Raw genomic sequence first — 23,618 nt, 5'->3', positions numbered from 1 at the left:
GGACGGGGGAAATGGACCCAAAACTGTGGCCAGAATTGGGGATGGATCTATGCAGCGGAAGGTGGGTTGCTGATAGAAGCACACATGAGTGGAGTTGGGTCAGAGGTTAAATAGACTACCCTTAGACCCTACAGGGGCTGGGAGGGAGGAGAGAGGAGAAAGGGGAGGCTCTACAATGACCATGAAGGCTGGACATTTGCAGAGCCAATAGCGAGTCCCTTGGTGACACCTAATTGGGTGCCTGTCTTGACCAATGAGCTTGCCTGGATCCTGGGCACCTGGAAGAATTTCCAGATTGAAACAGGCCATGGCGTAGGCTCCAAAGTGATAGAATAGAAGTGATTACTGGGTGGGGAACACTTAAGATTAGATGGGCTTATCTGAAAAGGTGATAATAGAGAATCAAATATGACCTAGGTATCACCCGGTTTAGACAAAAGACTTGGCTCATGCAGGAGATGGTCTTCCTCTTTCTTAGTCTTCTTTCTGGCACCAGTCTTTGTTCTGGGTTTCGTTAGACAAAGTCTTGAGTGGTCTGACAGGATCCATGCTTGATTGCCTTATGCAAAAGCTGAAGCAGCGGTTGGATATGGAGTCAGGAAAGCAAGATGGATTCTGGTAGTGTTAGCCCTTGGTTCATGGAAAACAGGCTAGAAACTGCTTGCCTGTACAGTTCATGGTGGTGTGGCTTCTGCCACTGCAGTGGCCAAGACTGGGCACACAAGGAGTAGCTGGCAGCTCATTTGTAGTTCTGGCTAACACCCATCAGAGATGTAGAATACAGCTGCAAAGCTGAGGCTTATAGTATCCACATAAGCCTTAGAAACTGTAAGCAAAGTCCACTTCTTAGAGCAGATGTGTGAGAGTCAAACTCCAGGCACCCTGGCAACCATACTGGTGATCACGATGTCCATATGTATGAAAAGTAGGGGGCTTTCCTTACACTTTCATCCAGCCACTTTCTGAAGTGATGTAGTCCTAGGAACCACTGTGTCAATGTGCAACTGCGATATGGATCTGCTCCATAAAGAATGAAATTAGGCTAAAGTGAAGAGGAAGTCAGATGCTAGCATGGGCAGGACTGGGTTTAAAATAAGATACTATGCTGATCTTGTTTCTATTCATTGATAGATAATTTCTGGCCAGTTTCTCTCGGAGCGCAGTGTGAGGTCCTATGTAGAAGTGGAGTTGTTTGGTCTGCCTGGTGATCCCAAACGCCGATACAGAACGAAGCTGACACCAACTGCCAACTCAATTAATCCTGTATGGAAGGAGGATGCTTTTGTGTTTGAAAAGGTAACAACAATTTAGATCAGTAATGTCTCTTCCAGCTTGGTTTCAATTCTGAACATCCAGAAATCAAGATTAGTTTGTTCCAGAGGCCAGCAGTAGCATATCACCAAGCCATTGTGTATACCAGAAATTACATGGTTGTTTAGCAAGAATCCTCTGAGACCTCAACAAAGATTTCATGGACCAGAGATTGATATTAAAAATCATCATCTATATATCTATTTCTCAAATATGGGCATATCTGCAGATATCGAAGTATAGAGATCAGACCTACGCTGAGAGAAAGGAGTTTTCCTCTAAACTTGTCCACCCCAGTTTGACAAAAATATCTTAAAAGTTTAAAAGATATATTGGGGGTTTAACATCCCTCCCCCCCAAAAAAAACCCCTTCAATAACATTATCTGTGCATGTGCAGATTACTTACCTGTGCAGCTGATGCAGTGGTTTCCAGGGGATAGGGAGTAGATAAAGGGCAGATTGGTGAGTTGGTATGAAGGAAAGAAGGAAGTAGGGAAAGGGAAAGATATAGGAGTAGCTAAGATGAGGGAAAGAGGAAATAGCATGGGGAGGGAGATTCAGGACAAAGTGAGGTGCACCCTCAAGTTCTTGCAGGTGCCCCCCAGTGCAAACGGGAGGCAGATAATAATAGATTGGGAGAGGGGAGGGAAAGGAGAGAGGATATGGGGGGGGGGGGTTTCCCTGCCATGCAAATGGACCTGGCCCAGTAGCTGACACCACACAACTGACCCATAGTTTTCCTAGATAACGGTTGCTGGGAGGAGGAGCTGAAGACAGAGAGGCAGATAAAAGTAGGTTGACTGTTGAATGGGAGGGAGAGAAGGAAGCAGGAAGAGAGGGTATGAGGGCTTTCAGGGAGGGAAGAAGAAATAGTGGGGGCAATGAAATGCTCCCCAAAAGTCTTTGCAGGTTCCCACTTGTGGTTTCTATGGCGAATTTAGGACATGTGATGCTTTATGGTCCTGATCTCCCTTGCTTTCCCAGTATCCCTGTGAAGTAGGTCATTCCTGTTTCCATTTCCAAGCATCATCTTATACTTCCAATGAGGAGTATAAGATGATGCTTACTCATATGAGCACTTGCATGAACATTTTTGGGTGGTGGAAACTTCCATCAAGTCACAGCTAACTTATGGCAACATTCAGAGGTGCCTGTCTCTGCATCATGATCCTGATATTCCTTGGAGGCCTCCCACCCAAACACTAGCCAGGGCCAGCCTTGCTTAGCTTCCTAGATCTGACAAGATTGGGCTAGTCTTGGCTATCCAGGTCAGGGATAGTCAGTGTGTGGTTCTATCCCCCCTTCATGATTTCCTCCTTCCTAGCAGATCTGAGGAGGAAGGCATTACATTTGGCTTCACCTCCTGTGGCAGCCATTTTGGGGTAAGGCTTACCATCCTCTCTCAATATTCCAAAGTTTCCCTCCAGGCTCAAAAAAGGTTGAGGACCCCTGAAGTACACAATAGAAGTGCAGGGAAAAGAACTGCCCTGAATAAACAGATTTCTGTGTTTAAGCTACTTATGGATAATCAATCCAAAATCAGATGTACTTGGCTCCTCAGACAAGCTAAAGATATATCTCATCTGACCAGGGCCGGATCTAGGGGGGCAGAGGGGGGGTGCTTGCCCTGGGCGCTGACAGAGGGGGAGGGTGCTAAATTGGGTATGGAGTCCATTGTATTCTATAGGACCATAAGATAGAATGGCCCATTAGGGGGCACCGTTTTTTAATTTTGCCCTCCCCCCTTCAAAAAATATGTTGATCCGGTCATGCATCCGACAACCATTAAACCCAGCTGTTCCCAGGATAAAAAAAATTACTCAATTCCCCTGTCCAAATAACAGAAATCTTCCCAACTTTATTTTTTTGTTTCCTCAGTGATTTGAGAATGATGCTGGGCATGCAAAACTCCCTCCCCAAAAAACTCAGAATGCTTAGCTATGGCATCATACTGCCAGCCCCTTTGCATACAGCTGCCTACCATGATCTGCTTACATGCTGTGCTGGGGTGCCAGTGGTGCAAATGTAGGGCTCATGACTCCAACCATCTGAAGACTGATTTGTGTGACTCCAGCCACATGCAGCTTTACACGGGTTTTTACATGCCCAGCAGCAATGTGACGTGATCATTTCTCTATATTCATTTATATTCTGCATTGATGTGCATTGTAATGAAGCCACGAAGGTATGAGAGGCAGTGCTGCTTTGTATTCTCTGGCACATTCCAAACTCTATCAGGTTCCCTGATTAGATTTGATTTTCAGAAGCTATTGTGCTGCATGCAGATCAGCACTGTGGAACTGGGTTTGTAAGCTTCTTGAGATGTCACCCTCAACATTCCATGTCAGATGAGAAAATCTTTTGCTACTTTGCAGCAGGTTCTAGGCAGCTGGCCAATGAGAAAAGTGAAAAATTATTTTCTTCCAAATAGAATGAGTTAGTTAGATGCTGTTTTCTAAAATAGGCTGCCTCAGACCGAGGGTAGATGTGCTGCTGCTGGCAGCTGTGTTTGTTGATTCATATGCTTCATATCCCATTCACACCTAAAGTGGAGTGGGTAAGTGTTCTGCTTTAAAAACTAAAAGATGTGCAGCTCTGGGGAGCCAATCATTCCCTCCCTCACCTTACTTCCCTCCCTTCAGGCACCTTTCTCCTCAGTCTGGCTCACTGCTGGTATCAGATGGAAGGTGGGGGAGCAAAAGCCCTTTTTCACTGTGGTTGTAAAATGAAGACTCAAGTCCCATACAGAACAGTAAACATGAACCTTGATTGCTCCTGTCATGTCTTGTGTGGCTCAGAAAGCAGCTACTCAGCATGACAGAAGCTTGTGAGGATTTAAGATTTCCTGAACACCATCTCCTCCCCCCCTCCCCTCCCCTCCAGATTATGATGCCAGAATTGGCTTCTCTCAGAATTGTGGCTCTAGAGGAAGGAGGAAAGTTCATTGGTCAGCGCATCATTCCCATCACTGCTGTATGTTCAGGTAAGAGCTAGGCGTGGATTTATTTTCTTCAAGTGTGAAAAACCACATAGTCATGGCATGGCCACTTTAGGTAATAGGTGTTGACCTTAAGGACAGCCTGTGACTCAGTTTGTTCTCTACAAATATGACAGATCACTAATAATAATAATAATAATAAAATTTTATTTATATCCCGCCCTCCCCGCCTAGGCAGTCAACTTCAAAAAATCCTTCCGTTGGTATTCAGATACTTGTTAATTTTACCAAATACCATCTCATTTTACAACTTTTATGTATCTCAAGCCATCTCTTTTAAAAGCTGAAAATCTAACATTTAATGACAGACTGCCAGTTGTGGCTGCTCTTTTCCATGCCTCTGCCCACCATTATATTATGCCATCTCTTTCTTGCAAAATGGAGAAGCAAAGTTTTTTGAAAGAAAGAAAGAATGCCGCATCTCCAGATACCTGCTCAAGGTGGCTTGCAGCTAAAACAATGAAACAAAGCCATTACAATGAAGTCATTAAAACAAGCTATTCAAAATTGAGGCAGGGTATAAAAACAGCATAAAACAAACAACATAACAAGATATTGATAAGTTCTCAGTCCAGAAGCAGACCATAAAACAGCTGAAAGGTAACGCCACCTACCTAAAAACCTATGTAAAAAGGAATGTTTTAGTCTAACTCCTAAGGGAAAGCAACCACCACTAAAAAAGCCCTGTTTGTAGTTGCCACCTGCCTCACCTCTGTGGGCAAGTGGCTCAGAGAATAGGGCAGAGGCTCTGAGAACAGAAGAGGATCTTACTGGGAGGGCTGTACAATACTGATGGAGATGATCTTCTGAGCATTGTGGCACCAAGCCATTTCGGGCCTTAAACATTATTTAATGCACTAAATTCATTGACAAAAATACATCAATGGTTTGTGTAAGGAGATTGTGACATTTTCTCTTGAGGACAAGTTTGGGTTAGTAGTAGAGCAGAATACAGCAGGCGTTCACCTCTACAAACCCCATGCAATGAGAAGGGCCTGTTGATTTTGCGAGAATTTTGCAGGAGAACGTCCTGATGAATTGCACCCAAGAGGTAGCTCTGCAACTTCCTGTTATGCTGTTTTTACTGATATGCCAAAGTTGCTATTTGAGATGATTGCTTCATCTTGTGGCCTGGTAGAACCATTTCTCATTGCCTTCACCATGTTCTTAAAATAGTTCCTTACTGCTATCTGACAGAAAACCTGAATTTAGTTCTTTATTGTGTTCTGTTTGCCACTTGTTTGTAGTGTATCTCCCTGCTGGGACATGTGTTTTCTGTTTTAGGCTATCACCATATTTGCCTTCGTAGTGAGTCCAACATGCCACTTAATCTGCCTTCTCTCTTTGTCTATGTGGAGATGAAAGACTATGTTCCTGACTCATGGGCAGGTATTGCTCTTTAAACTCTTTTAAATGGAAGGTATATTACTCAGCTGCAGCTTTGAAAAATGGTCACGGCTCTATTACTGTTGGGGAGGTCTTTTGTTAGATGCAGGTGACAGGTATGGTGGCAGTTGGTAGCAGTCTTTAATTCACTGGGGCTTAGTGTGGTTTAGTAGTTACAGACTTGGACTCTCATTCAAAGGGCCTAATTACTCTGAGACCTCCATCCATGTGGGAGCCCAATTAAAATTGGTACTATAGCAAACAGGGCTTAGCCCCTCTCCCAACACACACCATTTTCCTGACCTGAATTGGCTCTCAGGAGCCTTTTTTTGCCCTGCTGGGGACTGCATATTTACGGATACAGCTATACAGCTAGTTCCTCAGTGGGGCAAATAACAGCTCCCCAGGGTCATTTCAGGTTGGAAAACTTGTGCAGAGGACAAGGTCTCCCTGCAGTTTCAGTCTGAATTGGTTTTCTGCATGCTTGGGAAGCAAGGAGTTCCCCAAATACATGTGTGTAATCTTACCCTTTCATAGATCCTTGGTAAAAATGTAATGTGTAGTTAACCCTCAGGCTGTGAATCTCACTAGATGAGCTTGGACCAAATTTTCTCAGTGACTCATTTTAGTGGTATTTTGTATGGAAAAACAGACCCTTGCTTACCACTCTGAGTTTCTTGTAGGAAGGATGGGATGGGATGTGAGGTTGAGGGAAGGAAGGAAATAAGATCGGTCTTTTATAAGCATCATTTCCTAAGGCATAGCATTATTTGGCCAGTTATAATCCACAGCATTCTAAGGCTTGTTATGCAGGGGTGTTTCCCATCACATTCTTGTTGGATTTCCCTTGGGTTTTCTCAGTTGTTCTGCATTTTGCCTCACAGTTGCTGCACCTGTCCAGTGGGTTTTTTTTCCTGCATTAATTTCCTCAATTCAGTGGCCAGCTCACTTCTTTCCTGTTTTCAGCGGGGTTTTTTTCCAGAGTGCTTTAACAAAGAATTTTCCACTTACTTCACTTCCAGAACCAAAGGTTATCCAAAGCATACATATTCCCTCAGATTTCCCTCTCCTTTTCCTGCTCCTCAGTGCTCAGCCAATCCCCTGTGACATCCTTCCTGCTCTTCATCATTTTCCCTTCTGCATCTCTGACAAATCTCCATGACCTTGTCTCTGGCTGCCAGGTGGAGCTTCCCTCACATGATATTTTAAAATGTGGGATTGGTTTAGTGATAGGAGTTTATCGATAAATTTGGAATGTTTCATATAAGTAATTGTGAAGCGTATGTGTGTGCGTGCATGTCTGGGTCTCTGCTGGCCATTAGACTGTGCACACCAGAACCTGCTCAGGAGCAGAATCAATAGGAAGACCTCTCCCAGCAGGCTCTTCTGGGCAGCCACAGTTAAGTGCCACTGTACTTGAGCACTGTTTTAGTGCTTCCAATGTAAGCGGCATTCCTCCTCCAAGCTGTGAGTCATTCAGTCTAAACGCTGAGAAGCAAATAAGGGAACAATGGTGCCTTCTTAATAGACTCAAGTCTAATGCTTGTTTAGAGAGTGCTGGTGGGAGTGGGGACAGTGGCTGACATAAGGTGCTCCAACAGGAAGCCTGTTCCTAAACACAGTGGCAGTGGGGCTCATTAAAGGTAAAGGTAGCCCCCCCCCCTGCAAGCACTGAGTCATACTGACCCATGGAGTGACATCACATCACAACATTTTCTTGGCAGTCTTTTTGTTACAAGGTGGTTTGCCATTGCCTTCCCCAGTCATCTACACTTTACCCTCAAAAGCTGAGTTCTCCTTTTACCAATCTTGGAAGAATGGAAGCCTGAGTCAACCTTGAGCTAGCTACCCGAACCCAGCTTTTGCCGGGATCAAACTCGGGTCATGAGTAGAGCTTGAACTGCATGCAGTACTGCCGTTTACACTCTGTACCATGGGCCTTCTGGGGCTCATTAGTGATCAGTGTTATCCATGCTTTCATCATGGGGTGCAGAAAAAATACTTCACTATCAATAGCAGAAAAAGCACAAAGGAAAAAGAATGCAGAATGCTAGCACAACATTCAAGGTGAACCAGCACAAAATAAGATCTGTGAAAATCGGAAACAGAAGTGAGTGCATAATGGCCAAAGTAAAATATTTGTGATATGTAGAAGATATCTTCATATAAGGGGGTGAAATTTCCTCAGGCAAATGTGGCATCATGGAACAGAAGTCTTTAAGAGTAGATTGGAGAGAGGAAAGTAAAGCACTAAGTGTACATATTGAGAGAGTAAGGAAGGTCTATAGCCACCTCAACCTCTGGGAGGGGTCTGGTTAAAAACAACCATGGGGTCCCCAAAATGAACTGAGGTGGAGACACTGGCCCTCATCTCCACCCCCTGCCCTGCAGGAGCTATCAATATGCAAAATTACTCCAGTCTAACTCCATTGATATCAGTGAGTTTAGATGGGATCTGCAAAGGATTGCCCAGCCCTGGGAATTACTGATTTAATTTGCCTACTTTAAGGTTTGCAAACATGTGTATTTTTCTTAGCATCAAACACCTGGTGAGATCTAGAATTCAAGAGACTGTGGTCAAGTTAGAAGTCCCAGTTTTTTAATGGAACAGCCAGTGTGTTGTAGTGGTTAAATATGGACTAAGATTTTAAGGTTCAACTACTCACTCAGCCATGAAGCTTGCTGGGGACCTTGAACCAGTCAGTCTCCCTCAGCTTTACCTACCTCAGATAAAATGGAGAAAGGCAAGAGAAAAAGCAAGAGAAAATCAAATCAGAAGCGTTATAATGGCAAAGCATTAGGGCATAACTCAGCAAGGCTGGAAAGTTATACACAAATTTGGGCAGCTCAAGAGAATCAAAATGCAGGCTGCATGAGTTTTGCTGTGTAACAAAACAATGTGAAATAAGGAACCGGAAATGGATGATTGAGTGTCTTGAATTTTTCTCCTAGATATGACCATGGCCCTTTGCAACCCAATCAAGTTTTTTAGTGCACATGACAAAAAGTCAAGCACGAGCCAAGAGGCTGATATGGAGGTGAGTGCTGTAGCTGCTGAAACAAATGGTCTGCCTATTCAGCCTGAATTATGGGTGGAAAATGGACATTGTTAGACGTTAGTTTGTTAGCATTCAGGGAAAAACTGGAAGGAGTTGGTGATGCTTCAGGGGATAGCCACTACACACATTCAAGGGTCAGAAAAAGGATGCAGTCTCCTCTTTCTAGGAAAGCAGCTGAGAGGTAGAAGTTGGCTGTCATTCCAGATATACAAGATTAATCCTACACTAATATCCAGAGTTCCACCTGGTCGCTAATGAACACAGCTGCTCCACTTAAATAATTCATTTTTCATATCTGTTCAGTGACTTTACAATGACATTGCACCAGTTTTCTCGACAGGAAAGGTGGCTTCAGCAGTTACAAATGAACATGTATATGATCAGAATAGCTAAACCTATATCTACTAAAAACTTTTGCATTCAAATGGCACTTTCTCAGGGAGTACCATTCACATTTTAAAACAATCAAACAAACAGACAGCTACATTAGCTACATCTGCAAGTTCCCTTTAAATTTATACATGAGGTTCCCCCCAATGGACCAAATAGGCCCTCCTGAGACAATTTCAGATCAAGAGGAGATAATATGGGGTGGGGAGAAGGACAGGCTGTAGCTAGTTTTCCATGTGTACCAAAGTCACAATCTGACTCAGGCAGCACACATGACAGAACTGAAGATAGCTCACAGTTCATTTCTGCTTGTTACACAGAACACAAGGTGTGTGGGGAGGGTCTCAGACTAAGTATATGTATTCCATAATATGTAAAGAGACTGTCACAACTAACAGATCTGGGTTTGCCACTTATTGACAGTGCACCTTCCATGGTCCTTGTCAGCCACATGACTTAATCCCCCCCCCTTTTTAAACAAAGCCCCAGGTCCAGGAGTTGAAAGCTACTCAGACCCCTGTACTTTCCCACTGTGTCACAACTCACCTTAGTCCCCAGTTCCCTCCTGGCTCCACCTCTGTTCCCAATTCTTTTGAGTCCTCCCACAGCTTCTGGGCTGTCCAGAGCCCCCAAGCTTCAGGTCTTTCCTCCATTCTTGAGGCTTACATCTACCAGTGTCCTGGTCCTTTCCCCTGTGCCAGGGCTGCCCTCAGATCCTACCATGTCTGTAGCGGGTGACAACAGAGGTTGGTTTCTCTGCTGGGTCTCCCTCAATCTGCTTTGTCACTCTCCTAGGTAGCTGACTCTCCTGCTGGTAGCCTCACCCCCCAGTTCCATGGCTTCCTTCACCTGAGCTGCTGGAGCAACTCCAAGAACTCCTGAAAGGCTACTTTTGCTTCTTCCACCACTGCAGTCTTAAGGCTGCTTCCCAGATGAGTCTCCTGGCGCTGGCTCTTGCCTCTGTTCCTCTGGCTGCTGACATCCCAGCCCACCCAAATGCAGTTGCTTTTTCCTGGCAGCTGTTCTCCTCCCCTAGCTGACCTCCCTGTCAGTTTTTAAACTCTCTAGATCATGCCCTCCTTTTAGTGGCATTACAATCCTTGATCAAGTTGTGAGAAACCCCCATCCAGTGTCCAAGCTCTGTAGGACCATCCAGTCAGGCACAAAGAGGCCTTTTAATTATTCACACAAAATTGCAACCTTTTGTATCAGAAGGACCATGGGAAGCACACTTTCCCTTTTTGCACTGATAGAGTGCCAAAACTGTAATGGCTGAAAAAGGCTTCTCATCTGTTCTAGTTACCTGTCTTGCTACATATATTAGGTTATCTGTAGGACGAGCTACAGAAGCAACCAATATTATTGGACCAACCCATCCAAAACAGCACCCATCCAAAACAGCACATGAAACACCTCAAGTGATACACGGGTGTTCAGAAAAAAAAATTAAAGCTGTACTTCAAGGCCCCAATGTGTCTTCGGCTCTTGCATCTGCTTCCTTTTCAATAAAGTCACCACTGAAGATGCTGAAGTATAATCAGAGCCAAACCAGAAAACCAGGCAAGTGCTTCCAGGGTCCCAATTCCACTGACATACTCTTGATCTTTGTTTTAGAGGCCCAGCCTGCAAAAAGGCCTTTCCACTATTCAGCTCAATACCAACGGGCTACCAAATACCACTGGCACAATTAGTATTCCTCCTTCAAATGGACCTGCAGGTAATTTTGCAAGTGAGGTTGGGACTTTTATAGGCATATTGTAAATATTAACCTTATTCACAGTGCATGTTGCTTTGAGTCAGGAAGCAGATGTGGGAGAGGGTGTGGTTCAGTGGCAGAGCATCTGTTTTGCATGCTGAAGGTCCCCAGGTTCAATCCCCAGCATCTCCAGGCAAACAGATTAGGTAGCAGGTGGTGGGAATGACCTCAGATTGAGTCCCTGTAGAGCTACTACCAGTCTGAGAAGACAATACTGACCTTGATGGGCTATTCAGTCGAAGGCAGCTTCATGTGTTCACTTTCCATTTCATTGTGGCTAATTACAAAGCTGCCCATGTCACTATCAAGGGCTATAGTATTTCATTAGACAAACTAGATATAATAATGTCTCAGATGAATCCCCCCCTTGTAGGAACTTCAGCAAGAGGGAAAGAAGAAGCCACAAAAGAACCTGCAAAACAGCCTACAGGTAATTCTAAAAATATTCGCACTCAAATTGTCAATACCGGGAACACATTAACTTCCCTACTGATACTGTTGCTCAGCTCTTCACAGAATGTGATGTGAGTCAGCAACAGTGCCTGATCCACCTGTGTCCACATTTTCTTTCTCTGTCATGGAAGGAATCCAAAATGTTCTCCAGTCTTGTGGGCTAATCTAGCACAACACACCCCAACTGCCAAGATGCCCCCTGTAAATCCTTCTGCAAGTCCCTTGTAGCACCAGACCCAGATCTCACTGCATAAAAATGTCAACTGGGGATTGCTGGGCTAAAAGAGAGTTTTCAGTTTCATTGCTTGTGAAAACCAGGGTGGTAGAATGGATCAAGTCCTTTTTTCAGATCCAGAGAGGACAGTAGGGGAAACACACAACCTTCTAAGAGGAAAAAAAAATCATGAAGTTGCAGACATGGGTTTTCATTTTATTTTTTCCAGAGGAGCCATACTGGTATTCACCACCATTTTGTTTGTCTGTTTTAAAGAGTAGAGGACCACTACTTTTTGTTGCTGTTTTATGGGGCGGCAGAGGTCAGGAAAACTGGGCTCAGCACCAGTGTTCCCTCTGAGTTAGTGTGAGCTAGCTCAGTCTTTTAGCCTCCAGCTCACACATTTTTGTCTTAGCTCAGTCAGGAGGGCCCCAGAGCAAACTAATTAATACAGTAGTGAAGCTGCTCACCCCCAACTTTAATGCCAGTAGTTCACAAAGTAGCATTTTTGCTCACAAGTCTCCACAGCTTAGAGACAGCACAGCTCAGCATGGGAGTGATGAAGCTCTTTGCCTCCAAAGATTAAAAAAAAATCATTAAAAATGACAGGGATAGGAGTAGTGAATAGATGGCCCTTTTCAGTAGTTGTTTTACCACATGTGTGGTGAGAATTTGCTACATGCAGTCCTCCCTTTAGATCTGATTATCTTTTGTCTGAAAGGGTCAACAAATGTATTTTCAGTCTCTATACAGAATCTCATATGTCTAATAAAATGTCATGACTGAAGGAGTTTCGTTACAGTATATCTGCCTTCTTAAAAGGTATGCTTAGATACATGGCCTTGTACTGGAGATACTGAGCGTTTTCGCACTGACCTTACTCGGGAGCAACGTCCCTCTTCACCGCGCAGCGTCTGCGCAGATTTCGCACTAATTGCTCCGCAGAACCCGGAAGAGCCGCAAAGTCCCACGGCTTTTGCGTCGCAAATGTAAACTGGTTTTTGGCCAGTTTACATTTGTGACGCAAAAGCCGCGGGACTTTGCGGCTCTTTCGGGTTCTGCGGAGCAATTAGTGCGAAATCCACGCAGATGCTGCGCGGTGAAGAGGGACGTCGCTCCCGAGTAAGGTCAGTGCGAAAACGCCCACTGTCTTTCAAGTTTTTACATTGTAAAAAAAATAATTAAATTCCACAAAGGTCCAGGGAGAAATTTGTGTTGCTTATCATGGAGATTGATCTTTTAATACCATTTATATAGTCTGCTTTTAGCCTGAAACTGTAAAACTAATTTTAAGATGCTCCTGCTCTTTTGTTTTTATACTCTTAAGTTTTTAATGTTGAATTTTAATTTCATTTTGTAAGACATATTGGGCAGGTTTCCTGGTGGCATAGAAATTTTTGGACAGCCAGTTTGGTTTAGTGGTTAAGTGTGTGGACTCTTATCTGGGAGAACCAGGTGTGATTCCCCACTCCTCCACTTGCACTTGCTGGAATGGCCTTGAGTCAGCCATAGCTTTCGCAGAGGTTGTCCTTGAAAGAGCAGCTGTTATAAAAGCCCTCTCAGCCCCACCCACCTCACAGGTGTCTGTTGTTGGGGAGGAAGATAAAAGAGATTGTGAGCCACTCTAAGATTCTGAGATTTGGAGTGGAGGGCGGGATATAAATCCAATACCATCATCATCATCATCATCATCATCATCATCATCATCATCATCATCATCAATAAATGTGCAGGTTCCGAAACAAATAAACAAACCAACACACCACACCTCCCTGTGTGCATGGAAAACATTCCTATGTGCACTGATGGGAGGGAGCATAAATTCCCTCCCTGGCTGCTCCATGTTACATGCTTTACTGGAGTATCCCACAGGCCTTAAAATTGACCTTTCAAAAGGATATGAAGAGGTCACTGTGACAGAAGGAAGAAATTGCTCTGATGCATTCATGACAAAATTATCCATGGCCCTTAGGATCCCCAGCCCCTCACCAATAACCATCCCATAAGCCTCCATACTATTTGAATAACTACATTCTTCAGTGATGAATGAATTCTTTGGCATTAGGCACTGTTTTTTTCCAAAGCATAAAATATTATGGTTTGAATGTTGAGATCTGTGCAACAAGTGGGCAGCCCTGAGGGAAGATGTGCAGAAGGGTCCTTCTTCAAGTGGATAACAGAAGTAAGAGGCACTTTGATGGCTTTTAACTGAACAGAAGGGTCTCTTTTGCCTGCTGTGTTCTAGTCCTCCAAACAGCTGGCATTGAGGAGCTGCAACAGATGAAGATGTTTGGGAAGCTGCTGAAGAAGCAAGAGAAAGAGCTGAAGGAGCTGGAGCGGAAGGCAAGCAAGCGGAGAGAAGAGCTGTTGCAGAAATATACCTTCCTTTTCACTGAACTGGCTGCCCAGGCTGGCAAGAAGAAAACACCCTGCCCAACAAAATCTCAGAAAAAAAAAAGGTAAAAAGGCCAATGGGAAAGAGAAAAGGCTGTTAGGCCCATTAGTGGTAAATCAAGCCTTGCTTTTTCATATTCATTGATGAACTATTGTAATGCATGTCAAGATGGGATTCCGTTGGGTCCATGGCAGGGGTGCATGCTTTGATCTTCCCTTTCCTCCTGGTCCAGCTATTTGAGCCTGGCCAAGAAACCAAGGGAATTGCTGGGGCAGGGGGAAGTCTGTGAGAGGGATATTGGTGGGCACAGCTGTTAGATCTAGGAAACACTGAAAGGGCACAGAGGAAAGGCCCAGGATCCTCTGAGCATGTTCCTAAGTAGGCTGTTTTCCATTATCTGGAATGTAGTCCTTCACCCAAACTGCTGTAGTTGCTGCTGAGAACTGAGGACTCAGTGCTGCATCCGCTCCGCCCATTGCTTGAATCTGCAACCTAGCTGAAAGCAGAGAAGTGGGAGGAGTTGAGTTGCTTCCCTCCACATGCACAACAAAAATTTGCACACACATTACACATCCTCCTAATTGAAACCTGAAACTTATTTCTTTTAGCTCTCACTGCATTTTTAAATTGCAATAATTTCTGTATTCTAAAAACAGGTGCTTCCAAAGGCCTTAATGGTAGCCCACCTGGGAACAGTTTTGGAAAGCCCCACAGCTGATTCGTGAGGCATATTCCCAGGCACAAAAGGAACCATTGTAATGTGGTGTGCTCTTCCCTTATATGGAGATTTAGGGAGAAATGGGATGAGTTGTGTTACTGTGTTAGAGAGCCAGCGTGGCATTGTGGTTAGAGGTTTGGACTAGGATCTGGGAAACCCAGGTTTATCTTGCTGTCTCTTTTTGGCCCAGTCATTCCCTCCATCTTTCAGCTTAACCTACCTCACAGGGCTGTTGTGAGAATAAACTGGAGGAGGGAAAAACAATGTATGCTGCCTTGGCCTCCTTCAAGAAGGGGCAGGATAAAAACATACTGAATAAATTGTAATAGATCAATATCACTGCTGGTTAAGGGAGTGAGTCAAGCAGCCTTAGAGAAACAGCTGGAACTGGCAGATTGATTCCCAGTGGTATACATATTTGCCACACAAGGATGCAATGAAACAGAAGAGCAGTACCACTCTGTCAAAGGAAAAAAAACCTAACAAAAGTAAAGGTGCAAATCCAATGCACTGAGAAGCATGTAATGATGACGATGGCTTCCATCATTCATCACTCGACTTATGGTACATATAGGGAGTGACGACACCTCTTCTATATGGGGAGAATTGTTTGTCCTTTTCTGAAATTGCAGGAGCTTAACCTTAGATGAGACCAGTGCAGGAAAGAACAATGTAGAGAGGGCCAATAGCCCTGACCAAAGAGCCTTGGAGCTGAAGGAAAAACTGGAAGAAGAGCTGCTTCGGTTGGAGGAAGAGCACTATGATGGGATTCGGAAGAAGAAAGAGCAGCATGCCATAGAGGTAGAGATCAAAATCTGCTTCCTTCCTGATGGTGGCACATCTGACCACTAGCTGCTTATATGAACATAAGAGAAGCCATGTTGGATCAGGCCAGTGGCCCATCCAGTCCAATGCTCTGTGTCACACAGTGGCAAAAAAAACAAAACACCAGGTGCCATCAGGAGGTCCATCAGTAGGCCCAGGGCACTAGAAGCCTTCCCACTGTGCCCCCCCCCCCCAAGCAGCAAGAATATAGAGCATCACTGCCCCAAAGAGTTCCAACAATACACTGTGGCTAATAGCCACTGATGGACCTCTGCTCCATATGTTTATCCAATCCCCTCTTGAAGCTGCCTATGCTTGCAGCCACCACCACCTCCTGTGGCAGTGAATTCCATGTGTTAATCACCCTTTGGGTGAAGAAGTACGTCCTTTTATCAGTTCTAACCTGACTGCTCAGTAATTTAATTTAATGTCCACGAGTTCTCATATTGTGAGAAACGGAGAAAAGTGCTTCTTTCTCTACTTTCTCTGTCCCATACATAATCTTGTAAACCTCTATCATGTCACCCCTCAGTTGATGTTTCGCCAAGCTTAAAGAGCCCCAAACGTTTTAACCTTTCTTCATAGGGAAAGTGTTATGCACCTGTCCATTGCAAATCCAGTGCTGTGGAATGAGTTCCCTTGGGAAATCCAGGGGATCTCCTATTGGACTTTAGAATGGTGGCCTCTGTGTCAGAGGGAGTTTCTGTGACATCCTTTAGTCTCTCTATAGGCTGTCTTTTAGGTATTTTAGCTACCATGGACTCTTGTGAAGAAAGATAGACTATGAAAGTTTTAAAATAAAACAGCACAATGATACATATTACCATTGCTGAGAGCCATGGTGTGAACCTCAGATAGCGTTGCCAACCTCCAAATGGGGCTTGTAGTTCTCCTGGAATTACTACTGATCTCCAAACTACAGAAATCAGTCCCCTTTTAGAAAATGGCAGCTTTGGAGAGCTGTGGAGCTCCATCGCCAAAATCCACCCTCCCCAGGCTCCACCTCCAAACATCCAGGAATTTTCCAACCTGCAGCTGTCAGTTATACCTTACACATCTTGCCTGAACCCAGCTGACACCCTTTACATTGTAGCTGAGTAGTGGGGTAGTGAGAGGCCCACTTTACACATTAGAATAAGCAGGAAAAAGCAGGCACATGAGTGATTAATGCTTCCAGTGTAATGCACAACTTGCATTTCTGTCCCTCAGCAAAGTGGGCAGTAGCAAAGCCTCCCTGGAAGCATGTTAAAGATTTTAAAGTCAGTCCTAATACTCTATTCTTACTTTAATCTTTTCAAATAGCAAATCATTAAAATGACAGAACTTGCAAGAGAAAAGCAAGCATGTGAGCTGAAGGCACTGAAAGATTCATCAGAAAGGTAGATATGCCAAATAATAATCACTAGTTAGGCATTTCACTGCAAGGTTTTCGCATTGTTTAAATATATGTATTTCTCCGTCAACATTTCTGTTGAAAATCTGTGTTCAACAATCTCACTTCTTTTCAGATTCCTTTATTAAATGGTGTAATTACGTATAGTTACATTGTTCTGCTTTCATTCCTTTATGCTTTCTCATTCTGTGATAGATCCATTCTAAAGACACAGTTGTTCCACATGCACAGATCTCTGGACAGAACTGCCTTTCATTTGTTCAGCCTGAGGCATGAACCCACTAAATGCAGAAGAGAAAAGAATATTGTATGTGCATTGCATATCTTTTGCATGCACAAGACAGAGCATGTTCCTTTTGGCATGCCAAGCTGCCTCTCTAGATGGGACCAACTGAATCAGCGTAGTTTATTTAGGCATCACCTGTGTTCACAGACTTTAGCTGTGTATTTTATTTTTATTCAGATAAATGCTCTTCAGATAAATGATGAGTTTAAAAAGTTTCAGAGTTTGAACAACTAATGTCTCCAATAACAGAAGTATTTGCCTCAGCCCAGTAACTTTCAGCTAAGGAGCAACAGATGCGCAAAGCAGGCTTCTGAGTATAGATATCCATCTGAGTGGGGAACCATCTGCAAATGGCCCCTGCATGAGCAGTTTTTTCAGATTCAGATGCTAGTCCTGCAGGTGTGGAGTTCTTTTTGGAACTACTAACCCCCCCCCCCCCCAGCTGTTTGGAAGGAGTAGGGGGCAGATTGGAACTGATTAGGACTGCATGTAATTTTAAAAGGTATTCACATAAACAATCTTAGATGCTCTGTGGATGATCTCTGGTTCAGGACAGTACCAGCCTGAACGGCAAAAAGGGACCTGGCCGTAGGTTGGCCAGCATAGCCACTCTGGTTAGACACTGCAGAGAGGAAGCCCCAAATCTGACTGGTTAGTGAACTGTCAGCAGGGATTTGCATGATGTAACCTGTGTATAATAGGTGTGCATTTTCTCTTCTCCCTTTGGGATCACACACCTCAGGCAAGGAACAGTTTCAGTCCAGTAAACAAAGGACTTTGTCATATTTCTTTTGCCAACATGTCTCTACTTCATGACCAAAGACCTTCAAAACATCAGGTAGGGGAAACAGCGCTTTATATTGACAGCATATATTGTTCTTACAATGCATAAAGCCTACCTGATGATCTGTTCCTCTGCAGTGACAATAAAGAGCTGAAAAAGAAACTAGAGGCCAAGAGACTAGACCGAATCCAAGCTGTAGCCAAGAACACCAGTGACAAGAGTGCTCAGGAGAGGTACATCAATAGGCAAAGTGGCAACATTTCTCCCAGTGACTCTGGTTGACCTTTGTTTCCTGTCCGTGGATAGCGTGGCATAGTGATTTGAGTGCTGGACTAGGGTCTGAGCAGTCTAGGTTTGGAGGCCCACTCTGTCATGGAAAGTTGCTAGGTGACCTTGAGCCAGTCATACTGTCTCTGTCTAACTGACCTCACAGGGTGGTTGTTGTGAGGATAAGATGGAGGATGGGAGGCGGATGTCCACCATTTTGGGTCTCTCTTGGGGAGCTAAATGAAGTACCAATATCTCTAATACTCAACCTGGCCAAAACTGTGGATTTTTAAATCTGTGGATTGGGGCCGCATAGTCATAAGGGCAATTTTTCTCCAAACTTGGAAAATACCCGATGTTTGTAGAAAAATCTGAATCCTTTTTTTTTTAAAGATGTTTGAAAAAAACTAAAAAGAGAACAGTTATCTGTACTTGTTCAGACACCTGAGGTCTTCCTTCTGCCCACCTGCCCACTGAAGTGGCCTCACTGGGAATATGCAGGGCAGTGCAAAGAAGCTCTGATGCCTCCAGCACCATTGTAGCAGCCGCTGATGCATCGGGTGGGTGGGCTAATAGGAGGGAGATCCTATGCTGCCCTCATCCTCCCCCCACAACCACTAAAGTTGCCACTGAGGCAGCAGTGCTGGAGGTAGGTGGGTGGGGGAGTAGGAGGAGAGAAAACTTCTGTCACCCCTTCTCCCTGCTACCAAACCTGTCACTGAGGTGGGTACATTGGTGAACATTGGCGAGGGGGTGGCTGGACACAGAAACCGAATCCCCTTTCACTACTGCCTAAGAGGGTGGCTGAGGAGCAGCAGGATCTCTCCCCCCACCCCCATACCCGGTCTGCCTTCTGCTACTACAGCAATGTGAGGCAGACAACTGTTCGACTGAGCATATGGGTAGACTGGCAGTGGAGGGGACCTGTGGCTGAACAGCCAGAGCAGAGTGGGGGGTGGCCAGGCAGGCATAGAAGCAGGGATGGGGCAGGCAAGTGACACACACAAGTCTTGCAGGGTGGAGGAAAGAAAGAGAGGATGATGACAAAGGGAGGGCCAAAGAATGACAGAGAAGGGACTGGGAGGAAACAGAAAGAGAGGGGGGCATGGGTGACAGAAAAGGTGGGGGAGAGGGGAAGAAGAAAAGGTGGGGGACTGGAATGCCCCCTCCCTACAAGTTCCTTGTGAGGCTCTACTTGTAAATATCTAAATAAGATAAATCTATCAAATGTACAGTAAGAATAAAGAAATACAAAATGCATCAACAGAAGCAATAAAACAGCAAAATACAATTTTAAAACTGCCCCCAGTTTGTGAGCTGAACTGTAGTCTTAGTTTGGACAAGAATAACTCTCAGCTTTGCTGTGATGGTGGCAAACAAAGCAAGTGTCATTTCTTGTAAAGGCAACAAAGTATCTCTCACTGAGAAGCATCTCAAGTTCTTGAAATGTCTGCCTAAAAGGTGTTCTAGTTAGAACTAGGGAAAGGATTTTGTTCCTAACATCTTTTTAAGTAGGACAGAGCAAGGCAAGTCCTCAGCTGATCTGTCTTGGCAAAAGCAGCTTAATGGCCAGCCTGACTTTCAACTCCATCATTTTTATGGCTCTCTAGTGCCCAAGTTGTCACTGGCTGGTATTTAAGTGTGATCAAAGTTTTTCCTGAGTTATTGGAACTATCTGTTCAGGGTAGGTTTTCTTAATAGATACTCATTGTCTTGGCAAGATACTGTGAAGGCCATTGCTTAGGTGATGCATTTTGTACAAATTTTCAGTGTATGTTGCATTATTCAAGGTATTCAAGAGGACACTATAGTTTAGCTTCCCCTAAGTAGGAACTGTAGTGCACTTCTCTGCATACAAAAAGTGCATTTTTATATTCATTTTAATTGGGCCCATGTGATGATGAACCTGTTATCACTCATTAAAGCTTTTTAAACCCCCCACCACCACAAACAACAGATGAAATAGTTTAATTCCTGGTGGTTTGTTTCTTTTCTAAAGGTTAAAGAGAGAAATCAATAGCACACACATTCAAGAAGTGGTACAGATGATCAAACAGGTAAGAATCTCTCAGTTGTCCTCCTAAATCACCCCACATGCCCAGATGATTTGAGCAAAGATTAGGTCCCATGAGTTTGAAGGAAGACATCTTGCTCCTTTACATCAAGCTCTACTCCAGAATGTACCTTTAGATTCTATATGGACCTCCCTAAGGTTTAGTCATATGACTCAAGGAAAGCCCCTGGGACCTGGAAGAAAGTCTATCAGCCAAAAGCCCTGTCCTGCTGTCTTTTGGCAGGGTGCCTTAAGAACTACTAGAATAAGCAAGATCAATTGCTGTGCAAGAAAAAGGCAGATTAAAGTGGGTTTACAGTATAGTGGCATCCCTGGAGTTTTAAGCTGGACCAGCTATCAAAGCACTGATGTCATAGTACCTGTTGGCCTGCTAGCTTGTGTTTTCTCACTTCCTACTTCTGTCTCCTTCACTGCATGTTATCTTTTCAGGAGACTTACCTAATTTACACAATCACTTGATTTCCTGGCTGAATAGTCTTGGATGGCATGTACAGAAGAAACCCTTAGTGGTTACTAAGCATGATCTGTAAAGCAGCCAATTGCTTGCCCAGCAACTGTATAAAGGCTTGCACAGCCTTAGAACTTACCAGTTAGCTAGAGATCGCAAAGGTGTGCTTAGTGGCTGAGAAGATAAAGTCCAAGGTATTAGCAACTGAGGCAAGTCTCTCCATTGGGCTGACAGTGGCTCAGCATGCACTTTTGGAAAAGGAAGGAAGAAAGATGGGGAATAACAAGCCTCTGCCAGTATGACGGAACCAGCTTTCTGAAGTGGTGGCAGCAGGGGCAACAGAGTTTTCTGGTTTTAAAGTGTTAACAGCACAAGACACAGTTTGATTGACATCTTTCATTCCTTTGCCATAGGCAATGAGTCTCCACTGGGCCTGTGGCATGATAAGACCTGATTCTTTTCTGGCCTGTCAGTTTTCTTGCTCTATCCTACTTAATGACACATTTACAATGGCACGTGGAAGAAAGGGACTAACAATATAATTCTTTCTATGCTATTCCATTAATGGACATATAAGGGTATAATCCTATCTAGTACTAGTCCAACAGACCCAGCAGTTTCCTGGCAATTAAGGTAGTCTCGATTGTAGCTCATAATATGCTCATGATCATACAAGAATACAGCACTCTGCATCTCATGAGACTGACCCAACCTCGGTAGGTGCCAGAGTTAAATCTAGGAGTTACCATAAAGCAAGTTTGGGAGTAACAAATGTGCAGTATAGTTTTCAGGATGGCTGGTTGGTTATGTTATTACTTTTATGTAACTAGACTGAGACACATGGTTTTTAATATTTTTCCCTAGTTGAATGAAAAGCAGGCCAAGTTTCAACAAGTCCTGGAAACAAAGCAGACAGAATGTCTGGAGAAGATCAAGGAAAAAGAAATCCAGGTATCTCACTGTGGACAATTCACATCCAATATATTGCATGGTTATTTATTGGACCATAAGTGTAGTGTGAGGTGGGAGTTGGGTGTGCAAGCCTTGCCCCTCTGTCAGCCTGACCCTTGTGCATGCAAGACTTCAGAACCTCTTCCTGGTTCTCTCTTATGCTTCCAAGGGAGAGGAACTGCACTATTCCTCCTCCACCTGTTTCCTGATGCCCTCTGAAGGCAGTGGAACAAGCCTCACATGCCCCTGGCTGATTCCAAACACTTGCAAGGGCCTCCTCCCCCATGAGGTCCGGAATGGCTTCAGCCAACCCCAAGAGGCTGCTGATCCCCTACTGAACTGACAGCAGCAACTCTTGAAAGGGAAGCAGCTCTGTGCAGACCCTACAGAGGCTCCCAGGTATGTCTGAGGATTATTCTGCTCCCGAACATCTAGAATTAATCCCAACATGCCAACTCTCTCTCCTTTCCCCAGAAAGCTGCACTCACACCACGTCACATTCCTTAGTTTCCTGCAGGTGAAATCAAGACCATTTCATCCCAGTTGCCTATCTTGGGGACTTGCAAAATCAAGAGGCAGGATATAGACATTTAAATAATCAATGTGATATGCCACTATCTTAAAGGAATAATAATGGACTCTGAGTAAACAATAAAAGGTTGTATAAATAAACAAGGCTGTGTTTAACAGCTTCCCTTCTGTCTAGCTGCCTGTCCAGTGATCTGCCCATTTTTATCCTGCACTTCTTCAATGGAGTTCAGGGTGGCATTCATGAATCTCCTTTCCATCTGCTTTTACCCTCACAACAACTTTGTAAGTTAAGCAGAGTGTGTGTGGCTGGTTTAGACCCTAGGGTCACCCAGTAAGCTTCATGGACAATACGATATTTGAACCCTGGCCCTCGTCTGATCACACTGGCTTGCTAATACTAGTTTTGCATGTATTTAAGCAGTCATCAGATAAGAAATACTTCTTTAAAAACTCAGAAATCCAAATGGTTAAATCAAGTGCACTATGCTGCATTATGCAAAGATAGATGGAATAGAGTAGACAAAAAATTGACATCTAAGAATCACAAATAGCATTCTAGTCCTCTGCAATGATTACTGGAGGTATCATCTGCTTTCACTGCATTGCATTATGCTTTGTGACCACATTTTATTTATAGTTTATTTTACTTTTGAGTTTGTTGTTTGTATTGTCTAACTCTGTAATCCTAGTACTGCTGCATTGTTCCTTCAGTTTCTTATGCTGTCTGATCAAACTATTTTATATCCTGTAATTCACTTTGAGTCTTAGTGAGAAAGACTGTCTATGTATAACATAAGTAAGTAAATAAAGTTAATACAACACATTAGTTAAATACAAGCAGAATAAAAATTCACCAGCCAATTAAAAGACTCCCAGTGAGTGGCAGCCAGTAAGGTGATGTGCTGAAGGGGAGGCCACCACTGCCAAAGTGTGATGGAGGAGAAAGCGAAACCAACACTGTTCTCAGTGGGAGACACAAAACAGCAGAGGCAGCTAGACTCAGCATCAGGAAGTCATGAGGCCACTTACCAGCTAGAAGAGCTCAATGGTAGTAAACTTCCCAGTACACTACCTTATTAGTTGCCAGAGCTTGAATTATAGGTTGGGGGCCAGCACCCTACTTTTCCTGATACCTGACTTACTTCGCACTTACCTTATTCCGGAGCGACGTCCCTCTTCACCGCGCAGCGTCTGCGCAGATTTCGCACTACTTGCATCGCAGAACCCGGAAGTCCCACAGCTTTTGCGTCGCAAATGTAAACTGGTTTTTGGCGGTTTACATTTGCGACGCAAAAGCTGCGGGACTTCCGGGTTCTGCGGAGCAAGTAGTGCGAAATCCGCGCAGACGCTGCGCGGTGAAGAGGGACGTCACTCTGGA

At 44.2% G+C, this 23,618-nt stretch overlaps 1 protein-coding gene across 1 annotated transcript in view; it reads left to right on the top strand.

Moving 5' to 3' along the window:
• PLCB2 (phospholipase C beta 2) overlaps window positions 1-23,618 on the top strand; it is a 95,857-nt gene that overhangs the window by 71,402 nt on the left and 837 nt on the right. Inside the window, exons 20-31 of the mRNA XM_060261344.1 lie at window positions 1,132-1,296; window positions 4,196-4,295; window positions 5,595-5,699; window positions 8,649-8,734; window positions 10,760-10,862; window positions 11,275-11,331; window positions 13,814-14,027; window positions 15,314-15,482; window positions 16,809-16,885; window positions 18,107-18,202; window positions 20,236-20,293; window positions 21,623-21,709. Coding sequence (XP_060117327.1) covers window positions 1,132-1,296; window positions 4,196-4,295; window positions 5,595-5,699; window positions 8,649-8,734; window positions 10,760-10,862; window positions 11,275-11,331; window positions 13,814-14,027; window positions 15,314-15,482; window positions 16,809-16,885; window positions 18,107-18,202; window positions 20,236-20,293; window positions 21,623-21,709 — 1,317 coding nt within the window. The remainder of the gene's footprint in view (window positions 1-1,131; window positions 1,297-4,195; window positions 4,296-5,594; window positions 5,700-8,648; window positions 8,735-10,759; window positions 10,863-11,274; window positions 11,332-13,813; window positions 14,028-15,313; window positions 15,483-16,808; window positions 16,886-18,106; window positions 18,203-20,235; window positions 20,294-21,622; window positions 21,710-23,618) is intronic.

Source organism: Heteronotia binoei, chromosome 21 (assembly GCF_032191835.1).
Source record: "Heteronotia binoei isolate CCM8104 ecotype False Entrance Well chromosome 21, APGP_CSIRO_Hbin_v1, whole genome shotgun sequence".
NCBI classification, from domain to species: Eukaryota; Metazoa; Chordata; class Lepidosauria; order Squamata; family Gekkonidae; genus Heteronotia; species Heteronotia binoei.
This window is presented reverse-complemented; position numbering and strand designations above follow the sequence as displayed.